This window comes from Excalfactoria chinensis, chromosome 5, assembly GCF_039878825.1.
Source record: "Excalfactoria chinensis isolate bCotChi1 chromosome 5, bCotChi1.hap2, whole genome shotgun sequence".
Lineage (NCBI taxonomy): Eukaryota > Metazoa > Chordata > Aves > Galliformes > Phasianidae > Excalfactoria > Excalfactoria chinensis.
The window spans coordinates 37,786,463-37,802,761 of NC_092829.1; the positions used below are offsets into that span (position 1 = coordinate 37,786,463).

At 37.2% G+C, this 16,299-nt stretch overlaps 1 protein-coding gene and 1 non-coding gene across 2 annotated transcripts in view; both read right to left on the reverse strand.

Moving 5' to 3' along the window:
- The window catches only part of IPO7 (importin 7), a 31,060-nt gene continuing 14,761 nt past the window's right edge, over positions 1-16,299 (reverse strand). Inside the window, exons 9-25 of the mRNA XM_072337701.1 lie at positions 15,735-15,869; positions 15,115-15,214; positions 13,897-13,973; positions 13,411-13,527; positions 12,716-12,805; positions 12,038-12,203; positions 11,430-11,590; positions 10,584-10,712; positions 9,322-9,388; positions 9,118-9,243; positions 8,725-8,822; positions 7,591-7,686; positions 5,851-6,071; positions 5,540-5,745; positions 4,229-4,435; positions 3,761-3,877; positions 1-1,767 (exon numbers count right to left, since the gene is read on the reverse strand). Of these exons, the coding sequence (XP_072193802.1) occupies positions 1,670-1,767; positions 3,761-3,877; positions 4,229-4,435; positions 5,540-5,745; positions 5,851-6,071; positions 7,591-7,686; positions 8,725-8,822; positions 9,118-9,243; positions 9,322-9,388; positions 10,584-10,712; positions 11,430-11,590; positions 12,038-12,203; positions 12,716-12,805; positions 13,411-13,527; positions 13,897-13,973; positions 15,115-15,214; positions 15,735-15,869 (2,211 nt within the window). The 3' untranslated portion in view covers positions 1-1,669. The remainder of the gene's footprint in view (positions 1,768-3,760; positions 3,878-4,228; positions 4,436-5,539; positions 5,746-5,850; positions 6,072-7,590; positions 7,687-8,724; positions 8,823-9,117; positions 9,244-9,321; positions 9,389-10,583; positions 10,713-11,429; positions 11,591-12,037; positions 12,204-12,715; positions 12,806-13,410; positions 13,528-13,896; positions 13,974-15,114; positions 15,215-15,734; positions 15,870-16,299) is intronic.
- LOC140253667 (small nucleolar RNA SNORA23) lies at positions 12,348-12,529 on the reverse strand. Its single transcript, XR_011903943.1, has one exon. It is a non-coding gene; the product is annotated as a small nucleolar RNA SNORA23 (small nucleolar RNA).

Below are 16,299 nucleotides of genomic sequence, written 5' to 3' on the forward strand. Positions count from 1 at the left end.
CTGAAGACTGCATTTTGAGTATCATAATATATATATGTGCATTTCATTTTTACAGATATAAACTCAGTTTATTTTTAACCTGTATTTAAATTTTGGAGGCTTACATTAAATTAAGGTAGCTCGTTTAATATCAATTGTAACAGCAGGTGACATTTTTTTTTTTCCCCGATATAAAAACAGCCAGAAGAAAAAAAACAAAACCAAAAAAACATTTGATTTAAAAGACCTGACACCAATGATCTCAAGGCAAGATCAAAAACCTATGGATTTATGCTTTAAGAAAAGAAAGGAAGGGGGCATTTGAGCCAACCCCATTCACAGCATCTCCCTGCTGGCTTCTTCATACAGTGGTTTTGATAGTGGTCCCAGAGGGAACTGTATTTTGCCTCTCTAGCTAAAATACTAGTTACTATAGCAACTTTGAAAGAAGAGAGTCGTGGCTTCGAAAACGGAAGATTGGCAAAACTTCAAATACACGGTCTGGATCAGGCGGACAATCGTACACTAAGGGTGGCAGCGCACTCACACCACCACGTCGGGGGAAAAAGCAAAAGGTTTTGCAAAATTATGGGGAAACTTGCAACTCACAGATCAAAGCCCAGGTTAGCCAAATTATTAAGTTGTTTTTTAATAGATTGCATATATAGATGTTTCATCCACACACTTCAATCAACTCATTTAAGAGCAGAACTTCACATCTACTTTACATGCTTCAGAAAAGATCACTTTCTCAGTGCTTACAATGAACATTGGTATCCAAATTGTAAGTCGTACAGTGCGATCTGTAAGAAAAACAAAGGACACAGAGGGCGTTGCTATTTTTCTCTTGTTTTTTTTTAGCAGCAATGAAATATCACTAACCCCTTTTTTACAGAACCGAATTCAAGTCACAAGCAGAGGTGACTGCACCACGAGGTCACCAGGTACAAAACTGCTAGTTCATTTTAAATTAATACCTTGAAATTATTTTCCCCAATACGTCCCTTAGTTTTTATTTTTCTTTTTTTTTCTTTTTTTTTTTATAAACAGCAAACATTTTGCTATTTTTGTACATAGGCTAGCAGGCTTGTTTCAATATGAAAGTGCTAATTCATTTACAGATTTATCAGTTATGTAGTGCTACATTAAGTGTCCGATATTCTACATATGAACAATCTTGATAAATGGAAACGATGAAGATTAAGTAAGGCTATTTGTTTACCTTATTTACACTGAAAGAATAGACACCCGAATAAGGAAGGGAGAAAAGGGAAGTTGGGCAAATACTCATACCGCCACAGGTGTAAAAATTAACTCTGCCTCCTAACTTGTACTGTAAATGAGATTCTAAATAGTCCTGCAGCCCATGCCTATGGTGATTTTTTTCCTCAGAAAAAGCTGCCTTCATGACATCCCTCTTGATTTCCGATTTCCAAAGTGTGTCATTTGAAGCTTTTAATTCAGATTCTTCCTATCTTCAAAAAGAAAAAAAACCAAAAACAAAAAAACCCTCTGGTTTGCTTTCCAGTATTAGATTGCATGATCAGGTCCCACATCGGGGGCTTTTGTCCAATCTATTTATCAATTAGTTTAGAGTGAGCTGTAGGTAACATGAACCAATTCTGGAACCACTATTGGGAGGAACACAAGCTCTTCACTACAATCACACAGTAGCAGGAAAAGTGATAATTCAATTCATTCCTGGGGCAGGGCCTCCAAAATTAAACGAAGTTGGCACGACTGGAGCATTGAATTTGTATCCTCCGTGCTTTTCAATCATTTTGGATTCTAAAAAGAAAAGAACAAAGGTAGAAGGAAAATTAATCACTGCCCGCAAAGCGGAAATGCACCGGGCCCCAGTAGATGGACTTACAGTTATGCTTAAATGATAAAAGAAATCTACATTTCCAACAAGCACACTTGAGCTTTTGGGAACGATGCATAATTCCCCATGTCAGAAACAACACCTACACAAATGCTGCATCTCTAAAACTGCTGACAGATGCCCACACTTCTTTCTGATTAAAATGGCTTGACCATCAGATCAGGAACTGGTCACATTTTTACAAACAAAAGCACTGAACAGATATCAGCTCAATATTCATTTGTTCCTATGTCAGCTCAACAGTATAAGCAGAAATAAGCTCAGTTCTGAGAGAAACCACATTTATCATTACCAACCACATTTTCATTACCAACCACGCCTTAAGACCTTTAGGCATTTGAGGTTCACAAATCCATCCCTCCATCTGTTTTTACTAGATGCGTATTACATCCTTCAAAGATCACAGCAAGATTGCCTTTTACAACTTCTAATCTTTTTACAAGCTCTAATGAAAGAAGAGCTCAAAAACAGGTTGGTAAAAAGCAGACATATGCATTTCTGCCAACCAACACTACAATCTAGGTAACACAAATGGGTTGCATTATCCCCAGCTCAAGGTAACAAGGGTTATTAAATGTCTAACTTCAAGTCTGTCTTTCTCCTATCTCGAAGGACTTCCAGATGGTCTCTTTCTGAGAATACAGGACAGCTCATTATCCAGAGGATCTGCATTCTGATGGTTCCATTTTCAAAAAGGCCAGAAAAATGCCACCATGGCTCATGAGGGACAAGGAGGGAACACAGCAGGGCAACACAGCTTTGTTCACTTCTGTTTATGCTTAGAGTATAGAGGGCAAGTTTCTCCTAGCATATGGAGATTCTTCTTAGCTACACTAGTAAAACAGTTGGGTTCCAGATCCTTCTATTAGGCTGTGTTCATGGCTGGTAGGAAGCCTGAATGGAGATCAATATGCTCTGTTAGTACCTGAGAATTTCCTGCGAGGATCTACCTCCTTAAGTTAAACTTCACAGCCTGAACCTAATTTGTTCACGAATAAGCAGTTGGAACGAAAAAGAACACTCTTGTTCATAAAATGCACAAGTAGAACACAGCGAGACTACAGTTCCTATCTGTCAAAGTGGATCACTCTAGACACTTAATAAGCTTTGAGATACATTTGGCTATTTTCAGACAAAAAAGAATAGTATTAAGAGTAATCATTTTATAATGAGCTTTTTACTGAAAGCTTTCTGAACTTAATCTGAAGCACCTACTACAATAAGATGCAGCATATGACCTAATCAAAATGCAGGCTTGACTTCAGAGACTGATATATATTGGCTTACACTCAAACAATCGGGAAATAAATAAAAGAACCATAAATATGTGCCCATTTCCTATGTTTAAAAGCCCCAGTCCGTATTATCTCCCCCAAAGAACAGTAACTTGAAATATTTAATAGATTTAACAATGTAGCATTATATATATGGATACTAGTTTCTGAGCAAGCATTTTCCCACCCACAGAATCAGTGTCTATCCCAGCTGTACTAAGTCACATCACAAAGTACTCTACTGGTTGCTAACGTGTCTGCTTGTTACCAAACCTGTACGTTCATCCACTTTCTGCTCAACAACTGTTATCAAATTCAACATTATAACAAACTATATAGTATATGCTTCCATATGTATAACAAAATATGTAATGTATAATCCAAATTACAACAGCTCTTCATTGAGACATTTCTACCATTTCATATACCCATGGTTTGCCATACAGACTATGCACTAAAGCTTTGTGACCTGGCAATCTTAAGGCTTTTCAAGCATCTCCAGTCTGCAAAACAAGCCTGCTTTGATGAAAGCATTATCATGCTTGAATTATAGGCCACTGAGTGCATAAACAGCATTCAAACAGCTAAAGAAACACTTAATGGTATAAAGGGGAAAAAATACCATGTGCTGCCCGCCTCTGATCTGCCAGAGTTGCTATATCCTGCAATTGTTTCCTTTGTTCTTCATTAAGGCCCTGTGTCAAAGTTTGGTACCACACAGGGTTACGATTCTGAATTGCTGCAAGAGAAAGAAAACATACAAAAGGCGTAGGTTCATTACAATGCTCTGTAACTCAAAGCACATTAACTCACTGCTGTTTTAATCAAAATAATATGCTGATAAACCCTGTTAGGATTAGATAATCCAACACATCTCTGACTCTTTCCCTCCCACCAGAAATTCATTCCAAGGGCTCCTATTTCTCTGAAAGTGAAATGATGGCATCGCTCTCCCCTTTTTCAAAGAAAGAACTCATTCAAACCACACATTGGAAAGCCTGTTGGAAGCTTTCAGCAAGTTCTGGTTCACAATGACAGGCTAAAATTAAGTTAAAATGTGATTAGTTGGCCAGAAAATAAAATCACTTACTCTGAAAAATTGTTTTAAATATCTGATATTCATCAACAGGGTTGTCTTCATCATCAATAATGGTGGAATAGCCTTCCAAAGCAGTCTCTTCAGCATCATCTTCTTCCCAGTCTTCATCATCTCCATCTTCACCCGCTTGTTTTGCTAGAATTTCTAGATATTCTTGGCCATCCTCATCAATGTCATCTTCATCACTCCCCAATTCCTCTGAGTGAAATATCACACACAAAAATGTTTAATCTCAAGAACAGGTGAAGAGATACATAAACATATACAGTCGGTGTTGAAAAGCGCTTGATAAAACTAAACAAAGCATTATTTGCACTCCAAAGGATGTTCAAAATAATTTGATGCTTAGTTAATAATAATGATGATAATTTGATAACAGATGTTTAAAAGGGTTTTCAAAAGGGACTTGGAAACGATGCTTGAGAACCACAGAAAGTAATAAGATTAACAACGTGTAATGAGAATAGTTTGGGGAATCCAGAAGGCAATAGCAGAGATCAAAAAGAAACATGGCTTCAACTAGGTAGATGAAAAACACCTTAAATGCAGAAAGCTGCTTCAAATATTCAGAGACATCAGGATGACAACATAAAAAGCAAAACGAAGCAAGAGAGAAAAGCTTAAGCAGTGTATAGAAAAGATGAAAAACAGACACAGGGAGGAGTTGCACATCATTTTCATCTTCAAATAAACAATACTGAAAATAATGTGAAAGTCTGTCACAAGTCCATTTAGAGAAAAAAGCCTCTACAAGCTGATGAAGTTCATATTATGAGAAATGAGAAATCCTTGCCCAAGAAAAAAAACTAAGAACTTTTATCTTCAGTGGGGTTGGAGCAAACTGACCTGGTGGGCAGTGCCTGTGCCAGGGCAGGGCAGTAAGAACCAAACCCTTAAAGATCGCTTCCTACTCAAACCATTCTGACTACGATCCGTTTTCAGTACACATCTACAACTCCAGCATTTCCATGGGACAACTTGTAATGACTGTTAGTCCAAACTATACAATGAAGCTCAGTAGCAAACTCCTCCTACTGACTCTAACCACTTCCTCAAAGAGAAGACAGGACCCAGCACTGACAGCATCCATACATAAAAGCTGGCTTGACAGCTTTGAGGAGACACAATTGAGGAAGTCAGAAGAAGCAGATATGCTTGAAAGATGTTAAAAGATTCTAATGCTCTATCTCAGCTTTGAGTTTTGGAATTAGGCAACTCTGAAGAATTCCACGAAAAACAACTCTGCGCACCCACCAAGAAACATGAAAACAGAACAACATAACAGATCTTCAGTTTCCATACCTGTTTCCTCATCTTCTTCAGCTTCATCATCATCATCACTGTCATTTTCATGCTCTGCATGACAGGCATAAGCTCTTTTTAATCCGTTAAATAAAAGGATAAAAGCTGGCAGGATCTGGCCAGCAACTTGATTTAAAACCTGTGGTATTTGCTCCAGATCAATGAGAGCACACAAGCCAAGCACACACATTTTTCTGTCATGAAGCCTGTAAAACAAAACAGCGTGCAAATTACAAATTCCATTACGATTCAGAAGCTGATAATACAGAGTTGTACCTTAGGGAATAGTCTTCAAGATAAGAAACACTCACCCCAAGAAGCAGTCCACATCATTAAGCCACTGTGTTATGAAGTGATTAGTGACAGGCTCCACGTTATTGGGAAAACGAAGATTTTCCAATGTATTTAATAATAGATGGGGATTGTAATACAAAGCAGCTATGGCAACCTGGAGGCACATTGTTCGTAGTTCACTTGTTTTCACTTCTCTGGTCAGTCTCTCTAAAGCAGCTTCCACAAATAAGGGTATGCACTGAAGAGCGAGAACCATTATAAACTTAGTGATCAAATTCAGTTCTTTATTTCACACTCCAGAAATGGCTGAAAAACCAGACTGGTGCATAAATACATAGGGTGTAAAATGGAAAGAATTGTTCACAGACAGCAGAAGTCACATATGAACAAAGATGAAATAAAGACATGACAAGTTACTACACCTACTCCGAACACATGGATTTTGTGACATCCCAGACAGCGGAAGTAAATCCTAGTAATTCTATCTTGGCTTTTTTAAAGGAAGCCCAGGGGGGAAAAAAAAGTTAGTTTTTGCTGGTGTGCTTTTGTTTTGTTTTTTTTACTATATGCAACTAAGTCAACAGCCATTGCCAACATTCCAAGATGACAGCTTTTAGAAGAGCTACTCTCCGTAGATGGCACACAAAAAAGGCTTGCTATAGAACGTTTTCCTTGAGGTAAGTTAAAACTGGAATTTCCAGGGACAACATCCACAAGTATGGAAAAACATGCGAAGATACTGATACTTTAAAAGCAATGCCTCCTGCTTTATTATGATGGCCCACAGCATCTGAGGCAGATGTTGGTGGGATGGCAGTTGAACCTTCCTACCAATATTCCACTATGTGTTGCTGTCGCGTGTCAGATGGCAGCAGAGGGGCACTAACAAAATGGTGTCTGAAATGGATACACGTATGGAGCAAAAGGGTGTCATTGAACCCCTCCTCATGGAAAAAAAATGGTATCCACTGACTGTTCTTGCTGAACATTTATGGAGGCCAGACAGTGGTTGTGAACACAGTGAGATGATAGTAGGTAGATGGTAGGCAGCGTGCTTCAGCAATGTAACAGTGGGTCACCTTTAATTTCTACTACATACACGTGTATACACATTGACTGCAGTGACTACATTGAAAAGTAACGTTTCACAGCTGAGAATTTGCTATGTCTAATAGTGTTATTACACTCTTTGTACCTGATGTAGTTTTCATGGAAATAAATAGGGGGCATTACTTTCAGAGAGACCTACATAGCTATTATACACTACTTGCCATAGATACAAAGGAAGCACACAAATGCACCTCTCAAAACCCAACTTCCATTCACGTTTAGTGAAATCCCTGACTCCCCTATGGTATTAATTGGGATTCTAAGAACTTCATTCTTATTTAAAGGCTACTAACTTGACAGACTGAATCATTTTCATCAATATTCACTATAATTACCTTAGAATAAAATTAACCACCTACTTTTAGCTAAGATGCTCCTAAAGCAGTACTCTTTCAGATTCATGAAAACACTTTATACTGAGCTTTGCAGCATCCTAAATCCTGGAGATGAAGTGTGCAATAACTATTTCCTTAGTGCTGTTAACTGCACAGTAGGATTTGTGATGCTGAAGGAGGAGTCAGGATCATTAGTCACCCTACACAAACTTCTTGTCACAGAAATTTTCGTGTTAATAGGTAATCAATTCATATTTGAGGGAAAAAAAAATAACCTTTTAATATTAGCAATATCAACCAGAAGTTACTGACCTGATCAATTCCACGCCCTTTACATTGAAGAATAATTACTTCTAATAGTTTTGCTGCATGACATTCTGCATCTTCTCCAGCAACTCCTGTCAGGACCTGAAAAGTAATTCTTTTTTATTATATCACTTCAAGAGGTGTTTTCAACACGCTGCTCTGCTTTGAAAAGCCAATATAAATTTACCCAACCTACAACACTTGTATAAACACCTATCAGTGAAGAAGCCAAATCTACAGCAATGGCTCACTACCAGAATCACAGAGAACATAGAATTGCTGAAAGCAGTCGAAACTAATCTACCTGTACAAACGTTAAATAACAATATGCACACAGACCTCACCACACAAACTGTATTAAGAACTGGCTGCCACTTGGAAAAGATTTACTTGCATACACAAAATAAAACTTTCTCTTAAGCATTAATGTATTCTGTATTTCTCCTCTTTAAAAAATATTTAGGATATTCTTTGGGAGATGATATCTCTACAGCTTTTGTGCCGGATTCGCTGTGCTCACCTAATAATACACTAAGGGGTTTTTGCTTTTCTTCCCCCACAGTGTATTAAATAGCACTTACAGCCAACCTGGTTGCAACTCGTCTTCAAATAAAGACTGGCAACAGTCAGAACCACCACATTCTACTCTCAGGTTTAGTCACTGATCTTACATAACCTTGGTAAAACAGATTTCCATTCCCATCCCTCTGCTTTCCATCTCCACTCTGGTTTAGCTAAAAGATGTCATATCTTTAGCATACATATAGCATTTGGTATTTCAGCTATAGCAAGGTTACAAACCCCAGATCAAATTATCTGCTCTTTGCAATACATATACACACACAGACACCATACGCACATTAAAAAAAAGACATGCACAAAAAAGGGTTGTTTAATCTGCTTTTGTTATGTACATACTACTTTTGCCTTTCAGCAAAAGTATAAGATATCGAAAAATATGAAGAGATTACATCAAATTTTAAGCAATAACATCATAACACATGAATTCACAAAGATGCTGAAGAGCACATATCAGAACGTATCACTTCTAGAGTCTACCATTGTGGAAAGAAGCACCCAGCTAAATGATGTATTACTTTAGAGATCACAGATGATGTGATCACAAAGTCATCTACTTACCTTCTTGCACATACTGTAGATCATTTCAAGGTATTTTGTGTCTGACAGAAGTGTATCCGTATCAACAGTAACATAATTATGTAAAAGAGGCATCATATCTGCAATAAGAATATTAAGTTAGATTTGTTTTCGTGCTTTATGAACAGAATAACTGACAAAAACAGGTTAAAAGCTACATATTACTAAGCTTATCACGAGTCGTGCCTAATGTTTTTCAAGATAGGTATGTATCTACACAGAGTTGCCTTAGCAAAAAAGATCTGTTTGCAGAATTAAGTATCTGCAAGTGAGAACACTTCAGTTTTCTCCTGAACATTTCAATAAAGTTGTAATTCACTTTTCTGCATGAAATCATACATGAAACCATATGGCCTTCTCATTTGTATTACCTACCAGTAAAATAATCAAAGCCATCCTGCTGAAAGACTTCAAAAACAAGAGGAAGAAGCTGCCACATTTGTGCAGAAACTTGTTGACAGGTCAGACTATGAGCCAAGGAAAATATCTCCTCGTAGAATTCTAAAAGAAACAAATGTAGTCAAAGTTTAAATCCCATCCCACACTACTGAAAACGTAAGCAAATACAAGCACACACACCTAATACGTGCTGCTGCAGAACTGTTCCAATCACTTGCAAGCAGATTCCCTCCAGCTGCTGAGTAATCTGAAAAAGCAGGAAAATGACAAAGATTTGACTGTCTTCAGCACTTTGGGGTTGAAATTAAACAATTTAAAAATTATTCCAACTTATTTTGTAAACACAAACATCTTCTAAAAACAACTCAAAACCTCCCACATTCTGAAACACAATGCACCCACATAACAGTTTTTAAGGCCACTTTTAATAGGAGATATTTTGGGAATACTCTCTGAACGTTAGAAAAAAATGATCTTTACAGTACATTATAGTGTATCCTTTAGGAAGGCCTATGAGCAAGTCTAATGCCATAATCCCATCCAGTTAAAACACATGAAACCAACATACAGCTCAAAGACGTAAGCAATGAAAGCTGTGGGAAGTATTTGCTGTTCCTGTTCCGGAAAAGTGAAATTTCAGAAGAACCCTGTAACTAACTTGGACTAATTGATTGCGTACTAAATGAACTTCAGTGCTGGTCTACAGGTCTGTACAGTTTTCCCAACAATAACTTTTCAGTCTGTGGAACAGCTAACAAAAAAAGTAAATAACCTGACATTTACAGCACTCACTCTGCACAGGAATAAGGGTTGAGTTTCTGGTCTTAGCTATGCAGAGCAAGATTTGAGACTAATCAAACAAAAAACCCACCTGATCATCTAGTAAAAGATAACTCTAAATATATATGTTTATTGACCAATGTCTTCCAAATGAGCTCCTTGGGATTAGAGTTTTGTTAGATATTCATCCCATTTTCATCCATTTGCCAACAAAAACAAGTAAATGCAGCTTCAGCAGCCAAGTCTATAAGCATAACCGGTCCTTTGTTTATTGCACAATAACTCTGGACTGTTACACCTTGGACACAAAATTTGTATTGTGTTTCCACAATAAAACCTTCTGAGCACTTAAGAGTACAACTTACTACTTAACTATTTAAGTCAAAGAAGAAGTATCCTGCTGTTAGTTATCAAAACGCAATAGCTGACTTTGTCAAGAAAGCTTAGAATTGGCAGTAGCATATTTAAAGCAAGCTGAATTCCAGCTAGAAGGTAGTCCATTTATTATGTCAGAAACATGATCCAGCCTGCCTCTGGTTCTTTGTTTTAAGCAGGTTTTGACTGCAGTTTTCCAACTAATTAATGTCATATACACAATAACTACAAAAGACTTTCCAGTGGCTTAACTATAGATATTGGTCTTGATAGTAAAATACACATACTTCCTTGTGATCTTCAACTACACTGAGAAGTGTATCAATAGTATTCAAAATTCCCATTGCTGTCACTGCTTTGTCGTCACTGCCCTCTTCATCAGGTCCAGTCTGAATCACCTGGTTGAATGTCATTGCCTGCATGTAATAACAAAACGACCCATAAATGTCATTCAGCGAGGACGTACTTGGAGGTAAAGAACAACTGTGCAAGTTTGGCATTCTACAGAATTAACTCAAGGTGTTTTGCTAGGAAAATATTAAGGTGACTGCTTCGCTCCAGAGTTTTGTTTTCATGAGTGATCAAGTTGGAAAATTAAGCCAGTTGAACCGCCACCCCTCAACCACTCACAAATAAAAAAGCAACATTACCTTCCATGAAAAGAAATACATTTGCACTATTTAGTTTTCTGAGATAAGGGTTACAAACTAGATTGGATCTCTCTGCAGGTACTCTCAAGGAGGATATGCAAACCATTCAGTGTTAATGTTGAGGTAAGGGCCTTGAATAATACATTAACGCTGAACTGAACTCTGCTACTGAAACTAATAGTACAACTTGCTAGATACAGTCATCTAAGCTTAATCTCTGCTGCAAGTAAAGTTACCTGCAGATTCAACATCTTTAGTGCAACTGCTACCAAATTTCATCAGTGCTTTCAGAAGAAAACATGGATAAGGGTTTCTCAAAGGTTTCTACAATTCTTAGAAATATCCATTTAGTTCAAGTTATGAAACCCGCTTTTGAGGGGAAAAGAAAGTCTAAGTGTTAAAGGAAATCACTTGTATTCATGCACTTCAGCAGATTGATCTCCTACATATAAAACAACTCTCCAAGTCACTAGAAAGCCTTACCAAGTGCTGCGTCATTTCTACTGCAATTGGGGTAACTTCTTCACTATATTCACAGATCATCTTCTGAATCACATTAGTAAGATCATCATTTTCAGTCTCTCTTATAATATGAAGTAAAGCTTGCATTACAGGCCTAATAAATGGGGTGATATATTCTTTAGCTGGAAAGAAAAAAAAAAAAAAAAAAAAAGTGGAAATTAATATCTGACAGTATCAATACCAGTATAAAGATGTCAATATATACTGAATATTTAGCATTTTGGCATCAACATGCCATATACATGAATAGTATCTATCATTAGAACAATAGTAACGTTAAATTTGTAATTAAAAAAGCTACATCAAGAGGCTTACAACTGAACTAACAAAGGCCACAGAGCTCCACAATCAATGGAATGCAAGATTACTTTTCAACACAAGTTCTGATTGAACAAAAATATATATAAACATTCCTGTCAAATTAGCAAAACAGTTGATACAGAATTTGTTTGCACTGTTGTTCTTCTGCCAGCTTCAGGAATATTAAGCGGCTTAAAGCCTGTTAGGACAAAAACTACTCTTTTTTTATACAGAGTAAGTTTGTTGTAGTTTCATGAAATGAGGGCTACCTTTCTCTTGATTACTGATCAGAACTTGTAGTGCTATTGCAGCTTCCACTTTCACAGGCATTTCCCTGTCATCTATCAGACACCGCCTTGTGAGTTCTAAAGCTGTTTGGAGATTCTGGTCACTCTTAAATTTGACTTCACAAAAATAATGAAGAACCCAACAAGCCTGAAAAAGACAACAATGAGCAACTTTAGTGCCATAAAATTAAAATCAGGATTATCGACTATCCACATACCTACAACCATTCAAATTCTTAGATATGAAATAAAACTGATGTTGCGTAATGACACCATAAAATTTATAGGATGAAGATGTTTGAGAGTATGGAGGCTGGCCAGCGGGAGGCATGTCATTCAGACGTCACTAGACCAGTACTATGATCTCAAGTTCATCTTTGGCCACAGGTTTTGTGTGAGTAGCACAGTCTAAATGTAGAACACAAATAGACTGTACCACCAGACACAGATGGACAACTATGCACACAGTTCTGCAGCCATTTCATAGCTACACAGTAGCTGTTCATAATAATATACAAAGACTAATCACTGATACAAGCATTCATTTTATCACAGGTACAGAAAGAAATGCACCCGTTAAAAGGACAAAGTAACTTAATATTCCTTAACTCCTGAGCTAGAAAAATGTAAATCTTAACATTAAGTCTTGGGCTTTCTTACCCGTGCTCTCATGTAACCCAGCTCACTGCTGAAGAGAGGGAACACATGATTCTGCAACATATATTCCATTTGATCTTTATATATTTTTTTCTGTTGGAATATTAACAAAAACATTTATCAGTTTAAAATTTCACATCAAAACATATTCCTATTACAATAAAAATGGCATATACAGAAGTCTGAACTTCTATAGCGTGTGAGCTTAAAAAATCCTCACGCTTAACTTTCCCCTTCAATAAAGGCCTCAAGCAATACAAATCCCAGATTCTACTCAAACTTCACATAGATACAACTTGAAATCATCAGACAAAACCATTCACTTCTTTCCCATTATTCATAGACTCCAAGAAAAGGCTTTTGTTTGGTGGTATATTACCCTGATACCAAAGGCAAAAGTGGTCTAAGAAACTTCTCAGTCAAGGTCCCAAAACAAATGAAAGACCTGTTTCTTATTCACTACTGTGCTAATTGACAAAGTTCACTGATTTCACTTTATTTCTGTCCTTCTAAACAGAAAAGATCTTGTTAAGTCATCAGCCCCTCATTGGCTGGATTGTTCTTTCCTCCATGAAGAAGGAATGCAGTTAAACAGTACAGCATGGAAGAGCACAGCAATTCTTACCACAAGCAGAGAATTTAAATGAACTTAAAAATAAGTCAGCTGAACTTGAGCAAGCCCTAGTAATTAAACTTACTTTCAGAAGAATTTCAGCTAAGGAACCAATCATATGTAAAGCACCATCTTTCTTACGAGGGTCAGCATTTGGCTCCGTAAGGATCTGATAGCAAAAGCCCATTGTCTTCTGCAAAACCTAGATTGAATACACAGACAAAGTATTTCAACTGGTCATGGCACATACCATTCTCAGCGCTCTGAAATGCTCAAGTTGCGTGAACGTCTAACAATCCACCCCAAAGTCTGGAATTTCCACTCTGTTTTATCCATCAGTTGTAATACATAACATTCTTGATATATGGGTCCCAGAGGAAGTGACAAGCACCACAAAGATTACAAGTAGACTAGTGCAAAATAAATCTGAGATAAACGGCAAATGTCACTGTACTACAGTATGACAGAGCTGAAAAATAAAGCTTCTCAGTAATTCTCCCAGCAAGTAAATACAGATTACAGAGTAAACCAAAGAAGTACTGTGTTTCAGCAAAATCCTTGAACAGCTTACCTCTTTCCTTTTACTACATGATGTAAACAATAACGTTTGAGCAGCAGTTGTTGGTGAAATGAAGTCTTCAAATACATCTATTAAATAAACAAAAGAGCTACATATTTTAGTCTTTCGATTTAAATAATTATCCTAACGTTATCTAATGGTTTCATACCAAGCACAACAATGTTCCAGTGGTTCATCATGCTTTCTTATTACGGATGTTTCAAGATCAGACAACAGACACACAATGATTTTTTAACTAGACATCACCATCTGCTTCCCTATGCTATCTGCTGCACCAGAAAGGACATGTATTTTTTGGCTGAATCAGTTAAATTTTTTTCTTATTTCCCCGCAGAAAAGGATTATCAGAGCCATGTATAATACCTAAATTGTTTACAGGTCCCTCTGACCTAAGGGACAAGAAATCTCCAAAATTTCTTGTTCTAAACACATAAAAATCCTAGAGAAAAGAAAGAACTTGTTCAGGAAGTGTGAAGATTCTCCTTTCTTCCAAGGCCTGAAAGACCTTCACTGGCTTATAAATAAAAATCCATGAAAAAAGGGTAAAACTAGGCAAGTCTGGAAGGTGAGGCTTACTTCATGCCACGCCATTTACCATTATGATACATCTGTTCTGAACCACAGCACGCTGGAAGTTCACTGACATAAGAACACCAGAGCCTAAACTGAGACAGCGCAGGTTTAGGTTAGACGTTAGAAGATTTGCACTCAGAGGGTTGCCCAAGGAGGTTGTGGATGCCCCTGGAGGCATTCAATGCCAGACTGGATGTGGCTCTGGGCAGCCTGGTCTGGTGGTTGGTGACCTTGCACAAAACAGCAGGAGGGGCTGAAACTGGATGATCAGCGTGGTCCTTTTCAACCCAGGCCATTCTGTGATTTTATGATTCTAAAATACTAATGTAAATCATCAACTTTTTGTAACATTAAACTTAGGGAAAGGTAAGCTAGACCTGGACTGTTTGACTTTTGGAAAAGAAACAATGTAAATGCCAAAATCAGTTACTTTACAAATGCAGAAGCAATTGTATCATAGCTGAAATATCCTATGGTATCTGTCACACAGTCTGATCTATCCAGAAGTTGACTACATGAAATACATTGCATTGTTTTCTTTTTTGAAAGACTCAAGTTATCCTTGTTCTCACACACACAAAAAAAAACCTCTTCATAGGAAGTTAAATTTTAATTGAAGACATTCCTAATCCTTACCAAACTTCATGCGAATATATTCATATGGATCCTCTTGCCAAAGCTCCTCATCAGCATCTGTATAGCACATCAATGGGAAAATCACATCTTGGATAATCCCCTGCAATTAAAAAAGACAAGCTGAAAACAAACTAACACTACAAAAATGAGCCTGTCCCATACTTAACAGGAATCAGATTTTGCTCCTCTTCAGTTCTGATACCTCATGGTAACATTCAAAAACTACTTGAAAAAGGTGGATTTTCTGCACTTCCTTAAAGTTTGCTTTGGATTATGCTGTACAGAGATGACTCAGTGTGATAAGTCCAGTAGTTATCACCACCTCCAAATTTGTTATGTTGCTGTACAGCCGTGTGATCTTTCCATTGGCAAAATATGAAAGATTTGTAGCAAAAAACCAAACAAACAAAAACAAAACAAACAAAAAAAACCCAGCTAGTTAGCTTTGCTCATTCATCAAGAAAAACTTAATCAAATAGGCTTAATAGACTTAAAATCTTGTTGCAGGTAATTTACAGCAGAGATTCCCAAAAGTTTATTTCTAGCAATGACAAAGACATTGTACCACAGATTCATGTACTACTGACTCATGTAAGTATGAAATCCAGAAAGTGATTTACTTGAATATGAGGTTTCAAATTCTTCCAGGTGACTGCATGCGACACTCCTTGATTAATGTAGTTCAGTGTTTGCTGCAGAACTCTAGGAGCCATATACTGCTTTTCCTTGTACTGATACAACACCTTCAGCAACACCTAGAAAAATTGTAACTAATTAATAGCTTATACTGAGCGCTATTTTAGCTTGACAAATGACACAATCCTATCACAATCCTACAGAAGAACCTCTCAAAACACATCTTAAATGTTTACTCATTAGATTAAAATGGGTACTGACTAATCTACTAAATGTCATTGTTAATTTTACACAGCAACTTGAAGCTCATATCAGGTACTGAGTATTTTTTAAGCATGCAATCCTCTAAAAAGTAAACGTTAGTGCTAATTAATCACCACAGCTCAGGGAACCTTTTTTTATGTGGTTTATTGCTCTATCTCGCCAACCTTTAGGGGCATAAAACCATACCTAAACACCAGGCTGGTAAATGCACCTTGTCAGTCTACTGTCCTTATCCACACACTGTATTACAACAGCGACACTGTATGAAGAGTGCATTGGTTATAA